This window comes from Prunus dulcis, chromosome 8 (assembly GCF_902201215.1).
Source record: "Prunus dulcis chromosome 8, ALMONDv2, whole genome shotgun sequence".
Taxonomy (NCBI): Eukaryota; Viridiplantae; Streptophyta; class Magnoliopsida; order Rosales; family Rosaceae; genus Prunus; species Prunus dulcis.
In genome coordinates, this window is record NC_047657.1 from 5,598,879 (window position 1) to 5,619,500 (window position 20,622).

Genomic DNA, 20,622 nt, shown 5'->3' on the forward strand with positions numbered 1-20,622 from the left:
TATCCCTTTGAATTAAGTTTGTGATAAATATAGTTTTGGGGTAAAGTATTCTGATGTTGATTTTTGTTTGGCAATATTACTTATTTTTCCTCATAAAGTGGTTGAATATACATACCTCAAGACCGCATACACAAGTGGGCCGCCCGTGAATTGAAATAGATAATACTAAAATGAGTGTGGCCCGCCCGTGAATCGAAAATAGGTAATACTAAAACGAGTTTATTAGTGAAATTCTCTTATTTTCTTGCTCTTTCCGTTCAAAAATAAGACTTAAAATGTGAATACATTTTTGTCACGATTTTGTTCTCTTATTTTGAAATATAGTGCAAATGTGAGTTATGTCAGTTAATCAAAATGGTATACCCGCTTTCGCACCCGAATTCAAATTTCCTTTTCCCCTGGTCAAGAGGGCTTATACATTCACTTACTTTTAAGTTTGCTTTTCATATCTACGCCTCCCATTCTTTTATTTCTATTGTGACAAAAGCCCTTCCAATCGTATAGGCATGACAATCATGTTGATTATTCACTATAATAGTCGTGAACTTTGTACTCATTCCAGTGATGTTAATACTGTCACGAGAGAGAGGTGTAGTAGAGTAGGGGGTCGTTTGGTACGGCGGACTGTCATGGACTGGACTAAATCCTAGGACTGTCTTGGATTAACTCGGATTGGACTAAGCTGGATTAAGTACTGACCTACGTTTGGTGCTGTGTCGGACTAAGAAGTTGGATTGTAAAAATAGTGAAGACCTATGTTTGGTGTTGTGTCGGACTAAAAAATAATTTTTTTAATAATTAATTTTAATTAATAAAATTATATTATTTAATTTTAATTAAGGCTTTTTTGACATAAAAATAAATAAAAAGAAAACAAATAAATTCTAACATTTTTAACAGGCTTAAACTATCTTATCTCTTTTTTTTCTTTTTCTTTTTTCTTTTTCCCCTTTTCTTTCTTCCTTCCTCTTTTCCTCATTAACTTTTCTTCTTCCTTCCTTCTTGGCCCGTTCCTTTCTTCTTCTTCTTTTTTTCCTTCTTCCTCCTTTCTTCTTCCTTCCTTCTTGGCCCGTTCCTTTCTTTTTTTTTTTTCCTTCTTCCTCCTTTCTTCTGCCTTCCCAAGCCTCCCTTTTTTTTTTTGCGTTCTGCCTTTCCAGGCCGTTCCTTCTTCCTATTCTTTCCTTTCTCTTTTCTTCTTACTTCCTTCCTTTTTATTCTCTCTTCATGCCTCACCCCAACTTTTAAGAGAGCCAGATTCCCTTCTGGGTTTGTGGTGGTTGCAAACACCCACCCTCCTCTCTCTCCGGTTCCACTAATTAATAGTTGTGATGGTTCAATTTGGTGGTGATGGTTGTTGAACTGAGTATGTGGTGGCTAATTATGGGTGGTTTTGATGCTTTGTTTGACTAACTGGGTGGTGATGATGGTTTGATTGGGTCTGTGTTGCTGGTTATGGGTTTGATGGTGGTGGTTTGATGATCGTGGACTCATGGTGGTGGTGGTCAAGCTTGTGTGTTTGATGGTGGTATTCAGTCGGACTCGCATGTTCAAAATAGCACCATCGCTATTTTGAGAACCATATTTCGGGCTCGCTCTATTAGCCAAGCGAGTCCCATTTTTTTTTCCCCTTTGGACTATACAATTGGCTCTTTAGTTTTAACCCATAAAAAACTTAACTAATTTGGAAGAAAGATAATTAATTTTGCTTAATTAATATAAAACCAAAGCCACCTAATTTTACCAAAAGGACATCCAACAACCCTAAAATTACTACATGTGCCATTGTAGAATTGTACAAGAAGGGTAGAATTGTCTTATCAGAAGGGTAGAATTGTCTTATCAGTTGTTATTTTTTACCTGGCCCAACGAATCTGGGCCTCTCTTTGGGCTAATCCAAAATAGTAGTTTTTTCCTAGGTATTAAAACTAAAACTAAAATATCCAATATCTTACAAACTAATTAATAAAGTTAATTATGTCTAAAACCTAATTTTTCTTTAAATTAATCCCCTCCTTTACCAAACATAAGTTTCAAGGACTATTTAACATAGTCCAATCCAATGAGGCATAGTGAGGCATGCCAAACATGCCCTTAGTGTATATTTTAGGCTTTATTTTTTTCCTCAAATTTGAAGCTCTTAAAAATAAAAATAAAAATTTAAGGGGCCATGTGCCTCATTTCCTACCCACTGGGACAGTATTCCAACCCGGTTATAACTTCGCTTCCTTTTTATTCTCAGCCATCTATTTTTGTTACAGTTTATGGGCCCGCATTTTGGATCTTAGCCCGAAGGATGCATTTTAAGCTTTATATTTTTTTTTTGGGTTGAAATCACGTTTCATTAAATACAAGGTCAAATCTAGTTACACTAAAGTGAGCCCATAATGTGAGCTCAACCAAATACAACACAAAAGGCATAGAGCCCACTAGAGTTATAAAACTCACACGAAGGCAACAAGCCCACAAAACACAACACAAACTTAGGAAATATTTCTGACCCAAAAAAAAAAACCCTTAAGACAAAGAACAGGGAAATGTCGGAAGGAAGAGGGAAGGCCCCTGAAAATGGGACCCAAGAGAATGATCTTCTACTCACTATTAGGGGAAGAAAGGAGAGGGGAGAGGAGAGTGAGGGAGAAAGAGAGGAGTGGGGAGGAGAAACAGTGACCTCCTCCCCCCTCAAGCTAGGGTTATATAGTATTGTTCAGGTAGAGGGAAGTTAGGGTTGGGGTTGGGGTTGGGGTTGGGGAGTGCTAACTGGCATTTTAAGTCTACAAGCGGAATTGTTTTAAATTTATTCATACAATATTCTACTTTAATTTAATCTAAACTATAGAGAGGAAGATTCGAACTCGACTGCACAGTGATGAGTAAATCCGCTCTAACCAATTTGGCTAAGCCCATATCTGTTATGCAAGCGAGAATTTTAGCCATCAAATTAACTCCAAATCGCAGAATAGTGAAGAGAGAGCAAGACCAGCTTCAAACTAGCTAGAAGGTGGAAAATGGAAAAGAAGAAAAAGACATGGACTCAAGGTTCTACGGTGCAGGTGGAAATGACAGGAGCAATTTGGGGCACTGTTATACTTTATATGGAGACAAATTGTCACCATCAATGTTCATGAGAAACATGAATTTCTCTCTCTTTGGTAGAAGGAATCCATATAGCACAAAACATTGAACAATTCCATTGGGTTATATTTAGGGGTTCTTAGATATAGCACAACGAACATCTCCATTGGTTAAATACCACCTAAAATTTTTAAAATAATTATCTCCCTTAACAACTCTTTCTTTTTGGTACAACTCCTTGTACCTGGTCTTTGTCATCATGATTATATATATTCTTTTCTTCCTCACCTGACCTCGTACATGGTTTTTTCTTTGACATAAAAAATACAAAAAAGATTTTATCAATTTCCAAGTCTTGACCTGCTTCTAAATATTATATTCAAGTCTTTAATTACCTGCTTCCACAAGAAGAATTATATCTGTACGAGGACAAGACTAGTTCATTCTCTCCAATCTATAAATAGGCTTATATCCCATGAAGGATTTTCATCCCACTCTGAAACCAACTCTCTAAGCCACTACGATGAAAGATGTTCATTTTCTCATAAGCACTCTTGCCATATTGGCATTTGCAACCTTCCTTGCCTCAGCCTCTGATCCCAGTCCTCTTCAGGACTTCTGTGTAGCAATCAATGACACCAAATCTCCTGGTATATACATTAATATGCACAATATATGTTATATTTTACCTTACTATTATTTCCTCATTAATTATTTTGGTAAGGCTTTAAGAATATTATGAAGATTGTTTTTCTGTTAACTATATGCTTTCGCATGGCTTATCATGCATGAACAATAATCTATTTATTTATTTACTTATCTTTATAGATATTTGAATAATGTTATCTATACCACATTTACTGACTAACATGATGAGCACCTCTCTAACAGATTAAATAGGTTCCACTTATGTGGATTTAACGTATGTTACAAAAAGAGGAAGTATATGTGATCCAAATAGCTCTAATACTAAAGTTTAATTACATTTTTCTTCTTTTTTTTGTACAATCAGTGATTCTAAATGGGATAGCGGTGTTTGTGAATGGGAAATTCTGCAAGGATCCTAAGCTTGCCAATGCGAATGATTTCTTCCTCTCCGGGTTTCAAATTCCAAGAAGCACACAAAATCCGGTTGGTTCGACGGTGACACCTGCGAACGTGGACCAAATAGCCGGATTGAACACTCTCGGCATATCCCTGGCTCGCATAGACTTTGGACCAAATGGCCTAAACCCTCCTCATACTCACCCTCGTGGCACTGAAATCCTTGTAGTCGTGGAAGGTACACTCTATGTTGGTTTCGTTACATCCAACGGTGATGGCAATCGCCTATTCACTAAAGTATTGAACAAGGGAGATGTGTTTGTGTTCCCAATTGGTCTAATTCACTTCCAACTCAATGTGGGACACGTCAACGCTGTAGCCCTTGCCGCCCTTAGCAGCCAGAACCCAGGCGTCATCACCATTGCAAATGCAGTTTTTGGCTCCAAGCCTCCCATCAATCCTGATGTTCTAGCCAAGGCCTTCCAAGTGGACAACAAGGTTGTTGATTATCTTCAGAAACAGTTCTGGTACAACAACAGTTAAGAGAAGAAAAAAAACTTATATGTGAAAAGCAGAAAAGGCCAAGGAAGGAACGATTGCTATGCCTTATTGGAAGTATTAAGTTGGCATTATGTTTTTCACTACCTAAAAATTATTATGATCGAATATTAATTGGATAAGATGGTCGTTTATGCAATCAAACATATCATTATAGTGTGTAAGTTCTGTGTGTGCTCTCTCTATCATATACTTCTAGTTTGCACAATTCAAATTCAGTTGGTAGCTTTTTGAACCCAATGTCTTTCCATCTTTGATGCCCAGATTGTACCAACTTAATTAAATTTCTTTCTCTTTTTATAAAAAATTTAATAATTTTTTCCTTTTTCTTTTTTTATTAAAAAAGATCAATGGATTGGGCAACCATTCATGTGATCAAGCCAAGTCAACAAATTCTTCAAAAATTTTTTGGTTGAATAATTCTGCAAGTTCAATGCCAAGCGTAGTTATTTTGTAGATAAGTTGTAGTACGAATTTCTGTCATATATATATATATATATATATATATATATAAAAGATTTTCAGCCGTTTTACCTTGTGAAATATGACCTTTGTAAAAATTAAATTCCTGAAATAAAAAATAAAAAAATCAGCTAATTTAGCTCTCGAATGAATTAAAATCGCTAATTTAACCATTATTGTTAAGTTTTTTTAATTTCGTCCATTTTTCTGTTTAAAAAATCACATGACTTAATATTTTATTATTATTATTATTATTATTATTATTATAAAATAAAATAGTTAGAAAATAGAAAATGAAAGAAGAAAAAAAAGGTGACTTTCTCTCTCCCCGTCTCTTCCCCTCTCCACTCTAACACTCAGCCAAGGTTCTTGAACAGAGTAGCTTGCTAGATCTACCTAGCTGAAAGATCAAGAAGTAAATGCTCATGGGCTCATTCAATTCTTCCCAAGAAGATTATCCACAACATAATTAACCAATAACAGCAGTATCCCAGATCTACAACTATACCACCACAACCACCACCATCTCTCATTACCCAGCCCCCCCATCCCCAGCCTCCTCCCTCCAAAACCCAGCCGCTCCAAACCCAGATTAACCAGCCCTCTAAAACTCAGAATTTCAAGTGACGCACATATTTTCTGACAACTCTCTCTCCTCTTCCAAATTTACAGACAAAGCTTCAATCTAGCTCCCTCTCAGAGACACATCTCCATTGCCGCTGATTGTTTGGGCTTCTTCAACTAAACATGGACTCATCAATTTAGAGAGAGAGAGAGAGAGAGAGAGAGTAGTGATGGATGAGGCTGAATTTTTAATTTTTATAAATGTTTTTCTTTTTTTTTTCTTTTTTTCTTTTTTTTTTATAATTTATTTTACTAGAAATTACAACTTTCCTTTTATAGTTAACGAAAAATTGAATAAAATTCACAAAACATAATGGCAATGGCTAAATTGGCCATTTTAATTAATCGGGTGTTCAATTGGGTGACTTTTTAGTTCGGGGGTTTAAGTTCGATTGGGGTCCTAATTCGAGGGTTGGGGTGTACGGTAATTTACTCATATATATATATATATATATATGATACAGCGCGGAAGCACGAGTTTACAGATCGACAAATGTCTAAACTCAAAAAGATAAATTGAAATCCACAAGAAAATAGAGAAAATATCTAAATTTGATTAACAACATGATAAAACTGATTAATACAACTTAAATAGAAAACAAAGAAATCTTAGGTTCCAGAATATTCATGAAACTTAACTAATAAGAAAATAATAAAAATCCTAATTAAAATTATATCAGGAAAATAATATCCTGATTGATAACTTATTCTAGAAACATAAATATAATATATATCTTTTCAAGAAATCAAGCAACTTGAAAATGTAACATCCTGACCCAAATTTAAATTATTCGTCAATTGAATTAATTTAATAAATTTCAAAATTACAATTTTGCCCCGGGACTAGGGGTATTTTGGTCACTTTTTAATCCGGAAGGATTTTGGGGAAATGAATGGTTTTATGATAAAAATCGTGCCGAGATGAGTCCATAGACACGTAGTGGGCTCAAATCAGAGTTGTAACAAAGAAGTTACGATAATGGAAAAACCATAAATATTTCAAAATTGGGTTTTAAAAATATGAAATCTCTCTCTCTCTCTCTCTCTCTCTCTCTCTGGTTGGAGCAACAGACCCCCTTTTCGAAAACAGCCGGTTGGTTTTGTGGTTGCCGCCGCCACGAGATTGGAACCAAACTAACCGAGCCACTCCCCTCAACCCATCCCGACCCTTCCCAGCCACCACTGCTGCTGCGTTTCTCTGGAATATCACAAAATTCGGTCGGTTTTACCCATAACTTCCTGGAGTTCGTTCGGGCGATTCCGGCTACCAATTTCTTCAATCTATGTATGCTTTTTCATCCTCTCAATGTGTTCTAGCTTAAAGTTTTGGCCGATTTCGGCTCATGATTCTGACAATTTCTGGTCACTTTTTAGCCTTGGTTCAAGAACAAAAGTTGCTCCACTCATTGTCCTAATCATGTAGGTACAGGTCTTGACCAGCAATCTGGAGATTTTCCGATCACTGGAATTTATTTTGTGCACTCACGCATTACAGGGATGTGTGGCGGTGCGTGGGCCACTTTGTGGATGGTATGATTTCCGTGTCATACTGAGCACGATGGTATGCTCGCATATGAATTTGGTTATCATTTGACTTTCGATCGGATATCACATATTAGGCGTTATCCGGGTTTGATATGTTCGGACCGTTGGATTGACTCCATTTTTACATATGTTGATCTAGTCATCTCTAGGATCGTGTAGGAATTCGTGGATCGTAAATCGGAGTCATGGATGCTCCAATTCAATGACTTAAAGTTTGCTTTAAACGATAACCGTCCGATCATGTGATCATCAGTGATCCGACCGTTTGATTCAGACCAAACTTGCAGGACATGTATATTAAACCTTGTTGAACCCGTACAAACTTTCGGATTGGAAATCGGGTTGAATAATCCAACACCACGTGCGGGTATAGTAACCAGGGGAAGGTACTTAGCATGGTGCAATCACATATTCATACAACAATCAACAAAGTACCCCAACACATATTATTCATTTGCCCAATTATTTAATCACAGAGGGAATAACAATTGTTCAACACGCATAATCCATATTCAAAATAACTATAAAACTCAAATATCAAAATAACCGAAATTCCATAATTAATATATATATATATAATAACTTCATAGTCAGAATAATCCATTTTGAATAGAAATTTAATCATTGAATAATCCAACACCACGTGTGTGTATGATGAACAAGGAGTTCCTAAGGTCCAACTACGCGTTTCGAAAGGTGAAATAACCTCGGAAGACGCTCGGTCAACCGAGAGGTCAAACTTCCCAAATTTGGTCAATCGGGCACTTGGGCCCACGGCCTCTGATTTCCAATCCGAAAGTTCCTACGGGTTCAACAAAGTTTACTAAACATGTCCTACAAGTTTGGTCCAGATCTAGCGGTCGGATCGTTCTCAATTGCACGATCAGACGGTCACCGTTTTACGTAATCTTTGAATCATTGAATCAGAGCATCCGAGACTCCTATGATTGATTCGCAAATTCCTACACGATCCTAGAGGTACCTAAATCAACATATTTGGAAAATGGAGTTGATTCAATAGTATGAACATATCGAACCCGGATAACGTCTAATATGTGTAAATCTGATTGACAGTCAAATGATAACCAAATTCAAACTCGAGTATACCGTTGTGCTTAGGAAGACATGGAAAACATTTTAGGACCAAATGGGCCACCCAAACATGGCCTACACATGGGTGGCTTGAGAAAATTTTGGCAACCGAAAAATTCTCAAACCGCCCATCAATACCTATACCTATGTGACCAGGACAACTAGTGGAGCAACATTTGTTCTTGGGTCATATCCAAAACATGGCCAGAACTTGCCAGAAACTCGACCCAAAAACCGGCTAAAACTTTGGAGTGTAAATCAAGTTTCAAAACTCAAAAATCGATCATATCAACCCAATCATCAACTAGATCGACAAAAAGGGTGGCTGAAATCGTCGGAAATGACGACGAAAAATTGGAAGCAATTCCGGAAGGGTTTTTGCGATTTCCCGGGGATATCAACCGCGGCTATAGCAAAGATTGAGTGGGATGGGGAGAGGAAGTTGAGGTGGTCTTTTTGGTACCGGCCTTGTGGCCGAAGGTGGACGGTGGAGCACGGTTGCCGGCCAAACAATGGCCGCCTGTTCATTCTTCGCGAGGAGAGAGTGGTGAGGTCGGGGGGGGAGAGAGAGAGAGAGAGAGAGAGAGAGAGAAGAAAAATATGGTGTTTTTAAAATCCAACTTCTAAATATTTACGGTTATGCCACTGTACTTCCGTTGATCGTAATTTCTTTGTTATAACTCCGATTTGAGCCCACTACGTGTCTACGAACTCGTATCGACACGCTCTATGCAATGGTACCATTTTTTCCTCAAAATCCGACCTAATTAAAAGTGACCAAAATAATCCAACCCCAGAGGACAAAAATTAAAATTTCACAACTAATTAAATTAAATAATTTAAATGGATAATTAAAATTGGGTCGGGACTCCCTCTGCTTTGGCCCTCCGTGTCTCGTGCAGTTCGAGTTTGGTTCAATGTAGCTTTGGTTCACTCGAAGACTTGGGGTGTGATGGCTAGGGTTCCGACGTTCTCCGCCCTAGTGTCACCGCCTATGTCTTGGCGCACCAATCGCCCCTCCCCCTCATGTGTGCAACTAGGGTCTGTCTCATTTGGATTCTAGTGCGATTAGGGTCATGTGGCTAAGACTTCCATCAGTGGCGTTTGCGTGTCATTCTCCTCCTTGTGATCACAGGTGTTCTCCTAATATTGTTGTTCTTATTGCCATGTCTATTCCAATTCGCGATCGGGATGTGTTCATCGACGACATTAAGCCCTCCTTTGGGAGTTACTTTATTCTTATGCCAAGGGAACAGGCTGGCGTGGTTATTGGTTCTTCGACAGTCTCTGATAGTTTTCTTGGTTTTACCTATAGCCTCGTGGCTAAAGTCCTATCAATCATGATGGCTTTATCAAAACTTATTTGCAACTATAGAATGGTATTAAGGATGTATGAATCAAGGAAATAGATTCTAACAGGTTCTAGATAAGCTTTGTTGGTGCTCGAGATCAGAGAAGTGTTCTTGACACTGAACCTTAGGCATATCGCCATTCCTTGATTTTGCTAGCGGAGATCCCGGATGATGGTAATATGCACTCTATGCTATTGATGCATGGAACTTTCTTGGTAAAATTACATGGTGTACCTAGCTTTTGTATGACGGTAGTCGTTGCCCAGGCCATTGGTGTCGCACTGGGGGATGTTTTGTGAGTGGATAACCGAGATGGCACTATTGTTATGGGTTTAGTTGCACCAAAATTGATTCAGCTGCATCCTCAACTTGTGATACTCGTAAAGTGCACAAGCCTTTGGGTAGTATAGCATGTGTAAGTGCGAGGTCGATCCCACGAAGATTGATGATAGATTGATTCCATTTGATTCCTTGTACAAAATAGAATTAGGTGTTTTGATTAGGTAAGGAAAACAGAAACTAAACTTAAACGACGAAAGTAAACACGTAAATAAAAGACAAAAATAATTAACTCAAGAAAATTAGTTAACAAGTTCAATTCAGATTCACGGATTGATTCTAGCTAAAGTCTGAATAAGCCATAGTGTTTGGTCCTAACCTTGTATTCCTAATTCCCTAATTTGATCCTCTGTTGTCGAACCTAAATTAAGCATTAGAAATCTATTAAGCATAGAAGAATGTTTTAAACAACCAAGCATGTATTTAATCCCTGTTGTCGAATGTCCATACATATTTTTCCTATTCATAGTTCAATTCGAATTAAAGCATATGGGGTCTACTCTTAATTCATACCAAGATAGCTAACATACTAGTTGCAATGGTGATCAATCATTCAAACAAGCATATTAACTTATAAGCATAATGAATAAGAACAAGAACCGTAATTGAAACTTGAAAATTAATCAAACTTGAAAACTGAAAATAGGAAATTACATTACAGTGAAAAATAAAGTACAACTTAGAATAACATAAAGGAAAATTTAGCAAAAGGGTTTTGAGTTTTGCTTAGGGAACCTCACTATTTATAGGCCTAAGGGAAGTAAAAATCTGAATTGAGTTTTGTTTACAACACCCACTTCACCAACTTTACCTAACTTCCCCACCAAAAACAATTATCTCATGCATATGTCATGCATGACAATGCATTTCAGTCTGATTGTAGGCTCGTTTTGGGCTTGTTTCTTCATTGATACAATTCTGAAAAAATATAGGTCTTGAAGCTCTTTATCTGATCTTTCCAACCATATGTAGCTCAGCTCATGTAAAAATTGAAAAGGCCTTCAAATGTCATTTTTGGCACAGTAACGCAGATTCTGCAGAATTTCACCTTCAGTTGCCAAAACTTGCATAACTTCCTCTAGAAGACTCAGAATCATGAACCGTAAAATGATCCAAACACTAGACTTCCATATATTTCCAATGATATATGGCTCATTATTTGGTTCTTACTGAGCATGTATAGTCCAATCCGTGAAGTTGATTGATCTGCAAACAAAAATTTGATCTAACTTGACTCCAAAATGCATTAAATGAGTCCCAAAGCTCAATACATTGAAACAAAGATAAAAGAGGGTTAAAAGCACAAGTTTAACTCAAAAACATAACCAAATCATAAGCTAGAAGGGTACAAAATGATATGTAATTATGCATTGATTATGTAGGTGGCTTTATTTGTATCCCTGTGGGGTTTTTTGTCACCCTTCCCCTCATTCATCAGACACCGATTAATTTTACTGAGGTTGGGGAGAAATTGGTGGAGTTCAAATATGAGTACCTTTCTGAATATTGCTTTTCCTGTGAGAGAATTGGCCATCCTACTCAGGTGCGTATTTAGAAATATTAAACCACCTATGGGACTCTCACTCCGAGTTTACTTACTCAGTTTTGGAATGTGATACAAAATTATGAGGTAAAACAATTGGCACACTGGCACATCGCTCCTCGACAATTTCCCTTCCTTATAGGTTTATTGGTAATTCTCTACACCATGAGGGTTTCTAGAACAAATATGGGTAAGGTGATCGGGGCCGTTCTAATGATCAATCTTGGTGATCTAGTTGCTCAAATAGGAATGAGCTTGAGGATTATGTTTACCTCTAACCTTGCCATGCCGTCACCAAGTGTTGGAGGCTGTAGAGTCTCTATACCGATAGACTGGGCTATCTGATGATGATGTTCGCTCCCTGGTACCACCTCCACTGGTCTCGTCTGCATCGGAGTTGGGGGTTCTCCTCATGGATATTCCCTTGAAAGAGGTATATTTGCAGGAACCCAACATCTGTGGGTGCCCATACAGTCTTGGCTAATTTTTGGGATATTATGGGTCCGTCCCTATCTAATCCTAATGCCTATTATCCAGCATTCTGAGGGTCTATAGAAGAAGGGTCGTGGAAAATCCAAAAGCGAGGAGGAGGGTTCACAAATTGCGTCTGTAAATATCAGTGTGAAGCGTAAGATTACAAGGGATATGTCTACCAACAGTGATGTAATCGTTCATGTTGTGGACTCAGCTGGTAATAACATATTTTTTAGTTGTACCCGTTCTGAAAGGCTAAGGAGACTAGTCTTGTAGGATCTCCTAAGGTCCACACTTAGTGCACAGTTGGAGCATTCGTAAGCTTGGCATTCGACGAATTCTTTGTTACCTAAAGTCTAGCTTTTTCAGGTTAAGTGGACGAGGCTAGGTTTTTGTTTTAGTGTGATGTCTCTCTTTTTTATCTGCCTCTCTGCATGCTTCTCAATTCTTGCGTTGCCCAAAGGATTATGGTACTTTTATGGGAGTTTTCCTTTGACAACTCTGGGATGCGGTGGTGTGCTCCTTGAGGGTTTCTTCATTCGTTTTCCTAGTTTGTTCATAGCCTCTCTTTTTTTCCTTCTATTGTTTGACTCTTTGCAGATTATCTCACCTATGCGACATCCGAAAAATTATCGTTGGCCATAGGAAGTTTTCTTTATTAGATTATGGGATGAGTTGATGTGCTCTTATGGGGTTCTTCTTTGATGTCGTCTTTGTGTTCTTTCTGTTGGAAATATGCTCTAAAAGCCAATCATATGATGTAATATTTAAGGATATTTCATGTATTAGACTTATGTTTAATTCTCTTAAAGGCCAAGTTTATCGTTTATTAGTAAATGTCTCATTAATAGTTACACATGCTTAAACGAAAAGTCCAAGGGATGTGAGATAGAGAGAAATTAATCTAAGGAAGTTAGATTTAGAAGACTTTTCCTCTATTATCCTCATAGGATTGTCAAATGGGTACTGACAATCCGGAAAGACCGGTACATGCTATGTCTTCTCGATTGGGAGGATGACTGGTCTCAAGTCATTCGTGTGGTGACACTAAGACAAGTGTGTGGGTGCTCAATAGAGAATGAGTTCACTGAACGCGATCAAACGAGAGCTTCTTGTATGGAAATTTTACTTATATGTCAAACAAGAAACTCCAAGTTGCAATAATGCAAATTAGTCCTTAGACCTGAGGCACCATGGTTGTCTTATGGGAAGGTTGTGGATCTTAGATGATGCTATAAAGACATGTCCTAATCATGGATGTGATACAAGCATTGTTGGGGTTCTTGATTGACTCATAGAGACATGTGAGTGTACAACATGGAATCTCTATCCTTTAATAAAAGAGGGAGAATACTCGGAAGATATGATTAAGAAAATCTCTTATCAGAGTATTCGATATGACCTAGAAAGATGTTCTAGTCATACTTATACAAATCATATAAGACGTGACAATCTCATTAAGGGCTTGATATGCACCATGCCCTAGTAATGAGATAAGAGTATTGTAATTGGAAAGGCCCGTATTGCATTGTAATTCCAACTGAATAGGTTCTCTGCTTATTCTACTTAGCTTAGATATCCATGACATACTGCTAAGTGTCACTCATGGATGGTGGAATCCCAAAGGACTTATGATGCTAACTAATAGGGAGAATTAAAAAGGAGTTTTAATTCACAATCAATTACGAAGAGTTCAAATTACCCACGACCTTACTAATTAAAACCTAATGGATAGCACACCATTAAACTTGAGTTTTGAGAAACCGTTATGGAGATGATGAATTGAGGAGATCAATTAAGCGTAGTTAATTGGTTAAGGCAAAATTAATGGGAATGTTGAACTCTAGGCCCATTAGGCTTTATCCTATTGGACATGGAGATTGGGTTGTATGAAAACTTAAATGAAATTGAGCCTAAGAGGCCCAATTCCAAGGGATGGGCATTCGTTTGGCCTTTGGTTGCTAGAGTCAACTTGTTGACTCAAGTAAAAGATGACAATCATTTTTTTGAACCCTAAAGGGTCATTAGTGAAAAACAAGAGAGAGAAAAAAAGCTTTAGTCTTCCAAAAACTCTCTCAAAATATTTCATACTACCTTGTGAAGGATTACTAGCATCATCCTCTCACTAAGCTCATCATCTTCTTCTCAAGCTCTAATTGGGAAGAAATTTAGAGGTTACCTACTTTGGTGACTTTTGGAGAACCTCTCAAGTTGGAGTTTTTTGAAGGAGTCATTCAAGCTTGAACAACAAGGTGGAGATTTTAAAGGAGCCATTTAAGCTTCAACAACTCTGGTGGAATTCGATCATAGGATTAAAAGCACGCACCAAGGGTAACTCTTCCTTCCAATTTTCTTAGAAGTATGTTCTAAAAAAAAAAATACAACTATCACTTGGCTTAAAAGATTTATGGGAAAAGTTTTTGTTTTTGAACTCATAGATGCATGCTTAAGCTTTCGTTGCCATGATTTTATTTATCTATGTTGATGTTCAAATGAAACTCATGATTTTCTAAAGGTTTCCTACACTTTCTTGATATGTTCTGTTGTGTCTCTGACCCTTGGTGTTCTATACAACTCTTGTGATGTACAAAGGACTATGAGTTATCATAGAAGGCTTCTTTTGACAGTTGGGATGCATTGATGTACTCTATTGTGGGGCCTACTATGTCGGTTTCAAGTAGTTTTTCCCATTATGGTTCTTTGTAAAGGTTCAAAGTGGCCTTGCATTGAACTCTTTTGTTAGTCCATGACATGTGTGGTACTCTTTCTTATGCTGGGGTTTGTCCCTTGTGGTTTTCCTAGGAAGGTTTTAACGAGGCCATTGCATTTGTGCTGATCTATGTATACCTATTTTGGTTTATGAATGATATCTCTTTATGAAAAAAAAAAATTAAAAATTAAAAAGGTATACTTCTTAGGAAATTTATAATGAACACAATTTCTTGCATCAATTTTATATGTAAACATTAAAATCTATAAATTGAAATTATTTGGCCCATAATTTAACTTAAAAATTATCTTTTAAAAACAAATTAATTTATTGCATAAAAATGAGTACAACAAAATATGAAGTTGAAACTCGTGAATGAATACAGGAAGGAGCTTGTGGCTTAAGTGGTTTAGAGCAATTATCCATATGTGTTCAAAATCCTCCCTCTCTCAATATTAATAGAGATGGTAATGTCACGCCCAGATCCAGAAATAAAGAATATTCCAGAATCACGGTGCGCGAACTGAATGAAATAAAATAAAAAGACTGAAAAATTGGTTAAAATACATTTCCGTTATATAAAAGATAATAATAATCTTACAAGTGTACAAGATATAAATAAAACTTTATCACTACAAACTAATCCAACTTCTCTGATTTCATCTTTGTCTTGCCCACTAATTGATCTGAAAAATAAAATAGGTGAAGGATGAGAAAACCACCGCTCAGTGAGTAGATTATGTAATATGCCAGTCAAGCAATGTCATTTTACACACTCTAGAAATTATAATAAAAATATACATAATCCAAATTATATCACATCATCACTTCATATCTTGGTTATCCTTCACAAATTGTATCCAGCACGTGACCCCTATCGGCCTCACTACCCTATGTCTCTGTCTAGTACATTTATCCTTCGGATACCCCATCATTGAAGTTTTCATGTTCCATGAATAGTACGTACTTCACAAAAACTCCAAATAATATATATTGTGTGAATATTGCACAAATTAGACATGCTTGACTTGAAAGTAGAGAGAGATTTGTAAATAGAATAAATCCTTTATTTTCACATTTATCATAAAATAAGAACTTTTAGAACACATTACATAACCCACTCACCATGATAAGTTGAAACATTGCAAGACAAAGACACACGTTCTTCATCTCGTATCTTTTTCTTCCTTCTCTCTCTCTCTCTCTCTCTCTCTCTCTCTCTCTCTCTCTCTCTCTCTCTCTTAAACACTATTTTATGTTAGAAATCTATTATAAAGAGTTGAAATGAATGATTGAAGTAAGAAAGGATGATACTTATACGAGAGGCTACGGATGCAACCAAATAATATTTAGGCTTTTTATCACAAAACGTATCCCTAACGTTTGCAAAACTATTAGATTGCATCCTTAAAGTTTTTTTGTATCACTCATGGTCCCTAACGTTAATATGGGTGCTTTTAAATAGTCCCTCTATCAAAAAAACTGTTAAATCCAAGGATATAATTGCCAAATCAATTATATTTAGATATCCAACACAATATGTCGTTCTGAAAACTACTTACAACTCCAGTACAGCCAAACCAATAATCAAAACAAGAAATGTCGGAACTACAAGGCCATGCCTGCTCTTTGCTTATAAGTGAAGAGACTCAAGATTGCAAGGAAAACGGCATTGCTTCTCTAAAATTTCTTAAAATGAGTTATGCAAAAACAACACAGATGGAACATATTCATGGAATGATAAGCTTCTTGCCAGCATAGATTGTATCCCCTGTAAGACCATTAGCCTCTTTGATCGCATCAATGGATGCCTAAGATGTATATAAAAAGAAAAAATATATCAAATCAAAAGCAAAACATGACTACCAAATAAAATATCATACAAGAAAAAAAAATAGCATCATATCATTTTGTAGTGGCAAAATTTCATACTTCAAAGTGCAACATATTATTACTTTCAAAGGTTTTGGCAGTCATCCAACGTAAATAAATTCTCACTCTCTGTTTCATCAAAATATCTAGAATGAATTTGGACCAAGTTTGGGGGTCTTAGGTGGCCTACATTATGTTTTAGGACGATTTGAAGCTCAAAAAAGGACCTAAAACCCAAAAAACCCAGCTGCTGTTTTGCCCAGAAATTTGAAGATTTTCCGTCACCAAAAGTTTTTAGCGACGGATGTTCATATGATTTTTTGTGGCTAACATTTTCTGCGACAGTGTTCTTCAGATTTTTCTTCACTAAAAGTCAAATTTCCAGATCAACTTCAGACTTCCTTAGGCTCTGCCCAATTGCGATGGATGTTCGAAATTTTTTGATTTTTTGTATTTCCCCGATCCGGGTTATGGTTACAGGTTTCTAGACATAATATATATATATATATATATATTATATCCCTGGATTTAACAGTTTTTTTGATAGTTGGACTATTTAAGAGCAACTATATTAATGTTAAGGACCATGAGTGATACAAAAAAACTTTAAGGATGCAATCTGATAGTTTCGCAAACGTCAGGGACGTTTTGTGATATAAAAAAAGCCTAATATTTATATATATAATATTTTAAACTCCCAAAAAATAAGACAGAAAAGTAAGGGAATAATGTGACTCATCCCCCTTTGACCAATGATATCACAACAACACTTGTTACTATAGCATGCAAGGTAGCATGGCAATGATGATTTGATTAAAACCAATTGCAAGTCTCTACACGTGGAAAACAAGAATGATGTCATCTTTCACCTAAAGGAATAATCTCATACTAGGCTCAATATTTTATAACATTTAGGTCTTCATAATAAATAATTAATATGTAATATGAATATTTCTTTAAAATAATAAAATATATAGTGGTTTTTTTAATAAATAAAAAAAGGTTCTCACACGTACTGTGGTGAATTGGGTTTGGGTTAGCTTTTCCTTCATCCCCGGCTCTGTCCGCATATTATTCAAATCAGGAATTCCTTATTCTCACCTTCGTTGGGGATCGGTTTCCGAACGTGCCCTATTACAATAGTATCAATAAAAAAAAGCTTTTTGAACCAGAAAGAAGTGTGTTATGAATCTAGTATAAATCAATTCTATTTTCATTCATATAAAATAAGAATTAGTTAGCCAAATTAATACCTACAAAACTATAATGTTAAGAGTATAAATCTTAATGAAAAACTATGATTCCAAAGAAATTGGATCTATTAAAACAACATACACACATATATGCTCTAAACAAGGGAGGATATGGGTACGTGATTAAAATAGCATTAGGGTCAAGCGATACAAACCCATGCGAAAAAATGTTATCCCTTAAATATCGCTTATGTAAAAAAAGATATGAGAAAGAAATGGATTTTTGGTTAATTATTTTATAAATAGATGCTTATTTATAGAATTTGGGGTAAGATATTTTATTTTGTTATTTTGATTGTTGGATTTCAATTTGAGACGTCGTATTATTCTTTTTTAATCAAAGAACAACTTCATTAGACACCCAAAGCACCAAACTCAAGAGGGCAACAAAACTAGCACTACATCTAGCTTCTATAATGAGGAGCTATGTTGATGTTACAACAATGAGGGGGTTTAGTCTAATAAATCGGACAACTATTAAAGAAGCCCTCATTATAATCCCTTATTTTTGCTCTTCATTATAGTCTCCTTGCTAAATCTATTTGGGTTTTAGACCTTGGGTTGGAGAGAGTTGGTCTAAGGTAGCTGACAATAGTGCTGGGCGCGGTATTGTTCGGCCTAATTCTCAGTCAAATTTATATCCAGAACAGTACTATTCATTCGGACAGATTTTATCCGATTCTAATTGTTGATACCGTATATGAACGACCAATGACCACCTGACGCGTGGACGAAGTCAACATTTGACACTGCGGGCCCTTCGGCAATAATCCTACCGAACCCTAAACATCATGATACTTTTGACCTGGGACACGTGTCGTGCTCTCGACCAGCTTCTACAGTCCCACATCGGAAATATGAACATAATGCACGCCTCCTCAGGCCTATATAAAGAGACCCCTACTCCCAAAAGAGGGGACAGAAGAATCAACGGTACGCTATCGCTTGATCTATAGTCTAATCTTTACTAAATCCGTACTTACTTAAGCATCGGAGAGCCTTCGGCCGGTACCACACCGGTACCCCCAAGGTCTTACCGAACGTTCCTTTTGCAGGAACTTGATCTTCCGAAGACTAACTACCTTCCGAAGACACAATATCACTAAGTTGGGCGAACCACGTGTCAAACCACTTTTTCGCATCAACAGTTTGGCGCCGTCTGTGGGAAATCGAAAAACAATTAACCCACTATCCCCTAAACACATGGGGACCACTTCAATACCCACTTTTCTATCGGAGGACGGGGCACCGTTCGGAAGGCAAGCTGGAGCTAGCCCAGCGCTACCCCCATGCACTCCCTACGGAAACGCCCCCTCAACCCAAACAACCGCCGAGGCCGAGCTAGTAGCCCAAATCGCATCCCTGCGAAAAGACATGGCTAGGCTTCAGGAGCACAACCACCACCTTTCGTCCAAAGTGGACGAAACCCAACGGCAGCTGCACCAGCAGCAACCGCAGAACATCCAGACGACTCACTCTTCCGAAAGCTTGGGAACCCCTCATAGGAGGAGGCACCGAAGGGCAGCAAGGGCAACGCCCGCGCCCTCCAAACAACTGGTGGTGCCGACACCTAGGGACCAACCGCACATACCGAAGAAGGTCTACTCTGATTGCCGACACCGGCTTAACGATCGGGAGGCAGAGAGACAGAGATCCCCGATCAGGATTAGCGCTCGACTACGGGAATCCCGGATGAACGCCGGGGGAAGTAAGTCACCTATTCGGAAGGTCCAAGGATTGAACTCCACGGAGTCTGCATCCGAATATATCCCTTCCGATGCGCAAACGTCCACCTACCGTTCGGTATCAACTCAATACTTGGGGGACAACTCCGTGAGCCCGCGAAGGCGCTTGGAAGACTATGATGCCGAAGGAATCCCAAGCCGAGACCCTGTTGTCCGACTCCTTTTTCAGAAGGTCCAGAAAATGGAAAACGACAAGGCTCGCTCCCAGGAACCTGAGTGGGGAAAGCTTCGGCCCGGGCCGTTCACGGGACGCATCCGTCGCTCTCGGCAGGATCGGGAAGTACAACCACTGCGCATACCGTTCTATACTGGGACCGAGGACCCCTTAACCCACCTTCATTCGTTTCAATCCGCCATCGGATGCAAGGGTCTGAGCGACGAGGGGCAGTGTCTGTTATTCCCGTCTTCACTTAGAGAGGCAGCCCTGAATTGGTTCTACCGTTTGGAGCCGGAAACGATAGATTCTTTTGACGAGCTGAAGCAAATTTTCCTCAATCACTTCATGATCCAAACGGACCGTCTTTACTCTGCCGATGATCTGTACACAATTCGGCAGAGGGAGGACGAGCCATTGAGAGAGTACGCGGCGCGTTTCAGTCACGAATACTCAAGGTGTCCGGAAACGGATGACAGGGCAGCCTACGGCGCCTTCAAGAGTGGCCTTCGGTCCTCGCATTTCCGATACCTAGTACACAGCAGCAACTGGCGCACGTATGATGAGCTGATGAAGCAGGCGGCGGTGCACGCCAAGGCCGAGTACTTCAACTCAAAACCAAGCGCTTCGGCACGCCGAGAGGATGCCAAGCCAAGCGCTTACCCTGCGAAGGCGCCATCCTACGATAGGACCGACTCATATTCGGCGGGCCATAAGCGGAAAGACAACCGTGACGATCGGAGAGATCAGCCAAAGAAAGGGAAAGGTCGGTATGGTCACAAC

The 20,622-nt window shown here is 38.1% G+C and overlaps 1 protein-coding gene across 1 annotated transcript; it reads left to right on the forward strand.

The window, feature by feature from the left end:
* Nucleotides 1–3,595: 3,595 nt before the first annotated feature.
* LOC117637808 (germin-like protein subfamily 1 member 20) lies at nt 3,596–4,659 on the forward strand. The gene is made up of 2 exons (XM_034372830.1): nt 3,596–3,722; nt 4,103–4,659. Exons 1-2 carry the CDS (start codon nt 3,596–3,598, stop codon nt 4,657–4,659), a joined length of 684 nt encoding a protein of 227 aa, XP_034228721.1.
* Nucleotides 4,660–20,622: the final 15,963 nt, after the last annotated feature.

Bases quoted from the DNA above. Each gene is read 5' to 3' on its own strand.
- LOC117637808 (XM_034372830.1), top strand. From the start codon at position 3,596: ATGAAAGATGTTCATTTTCTCATAAGCACTCTTGCCATATTGGCATTT. The intron at 3,723-4,102 runs GTATATACATTA...TAAATGGGATAG, and splicing joins CAATGACACCAAATCTCCTG to CGGTGTTTGTGAATGGGAAA.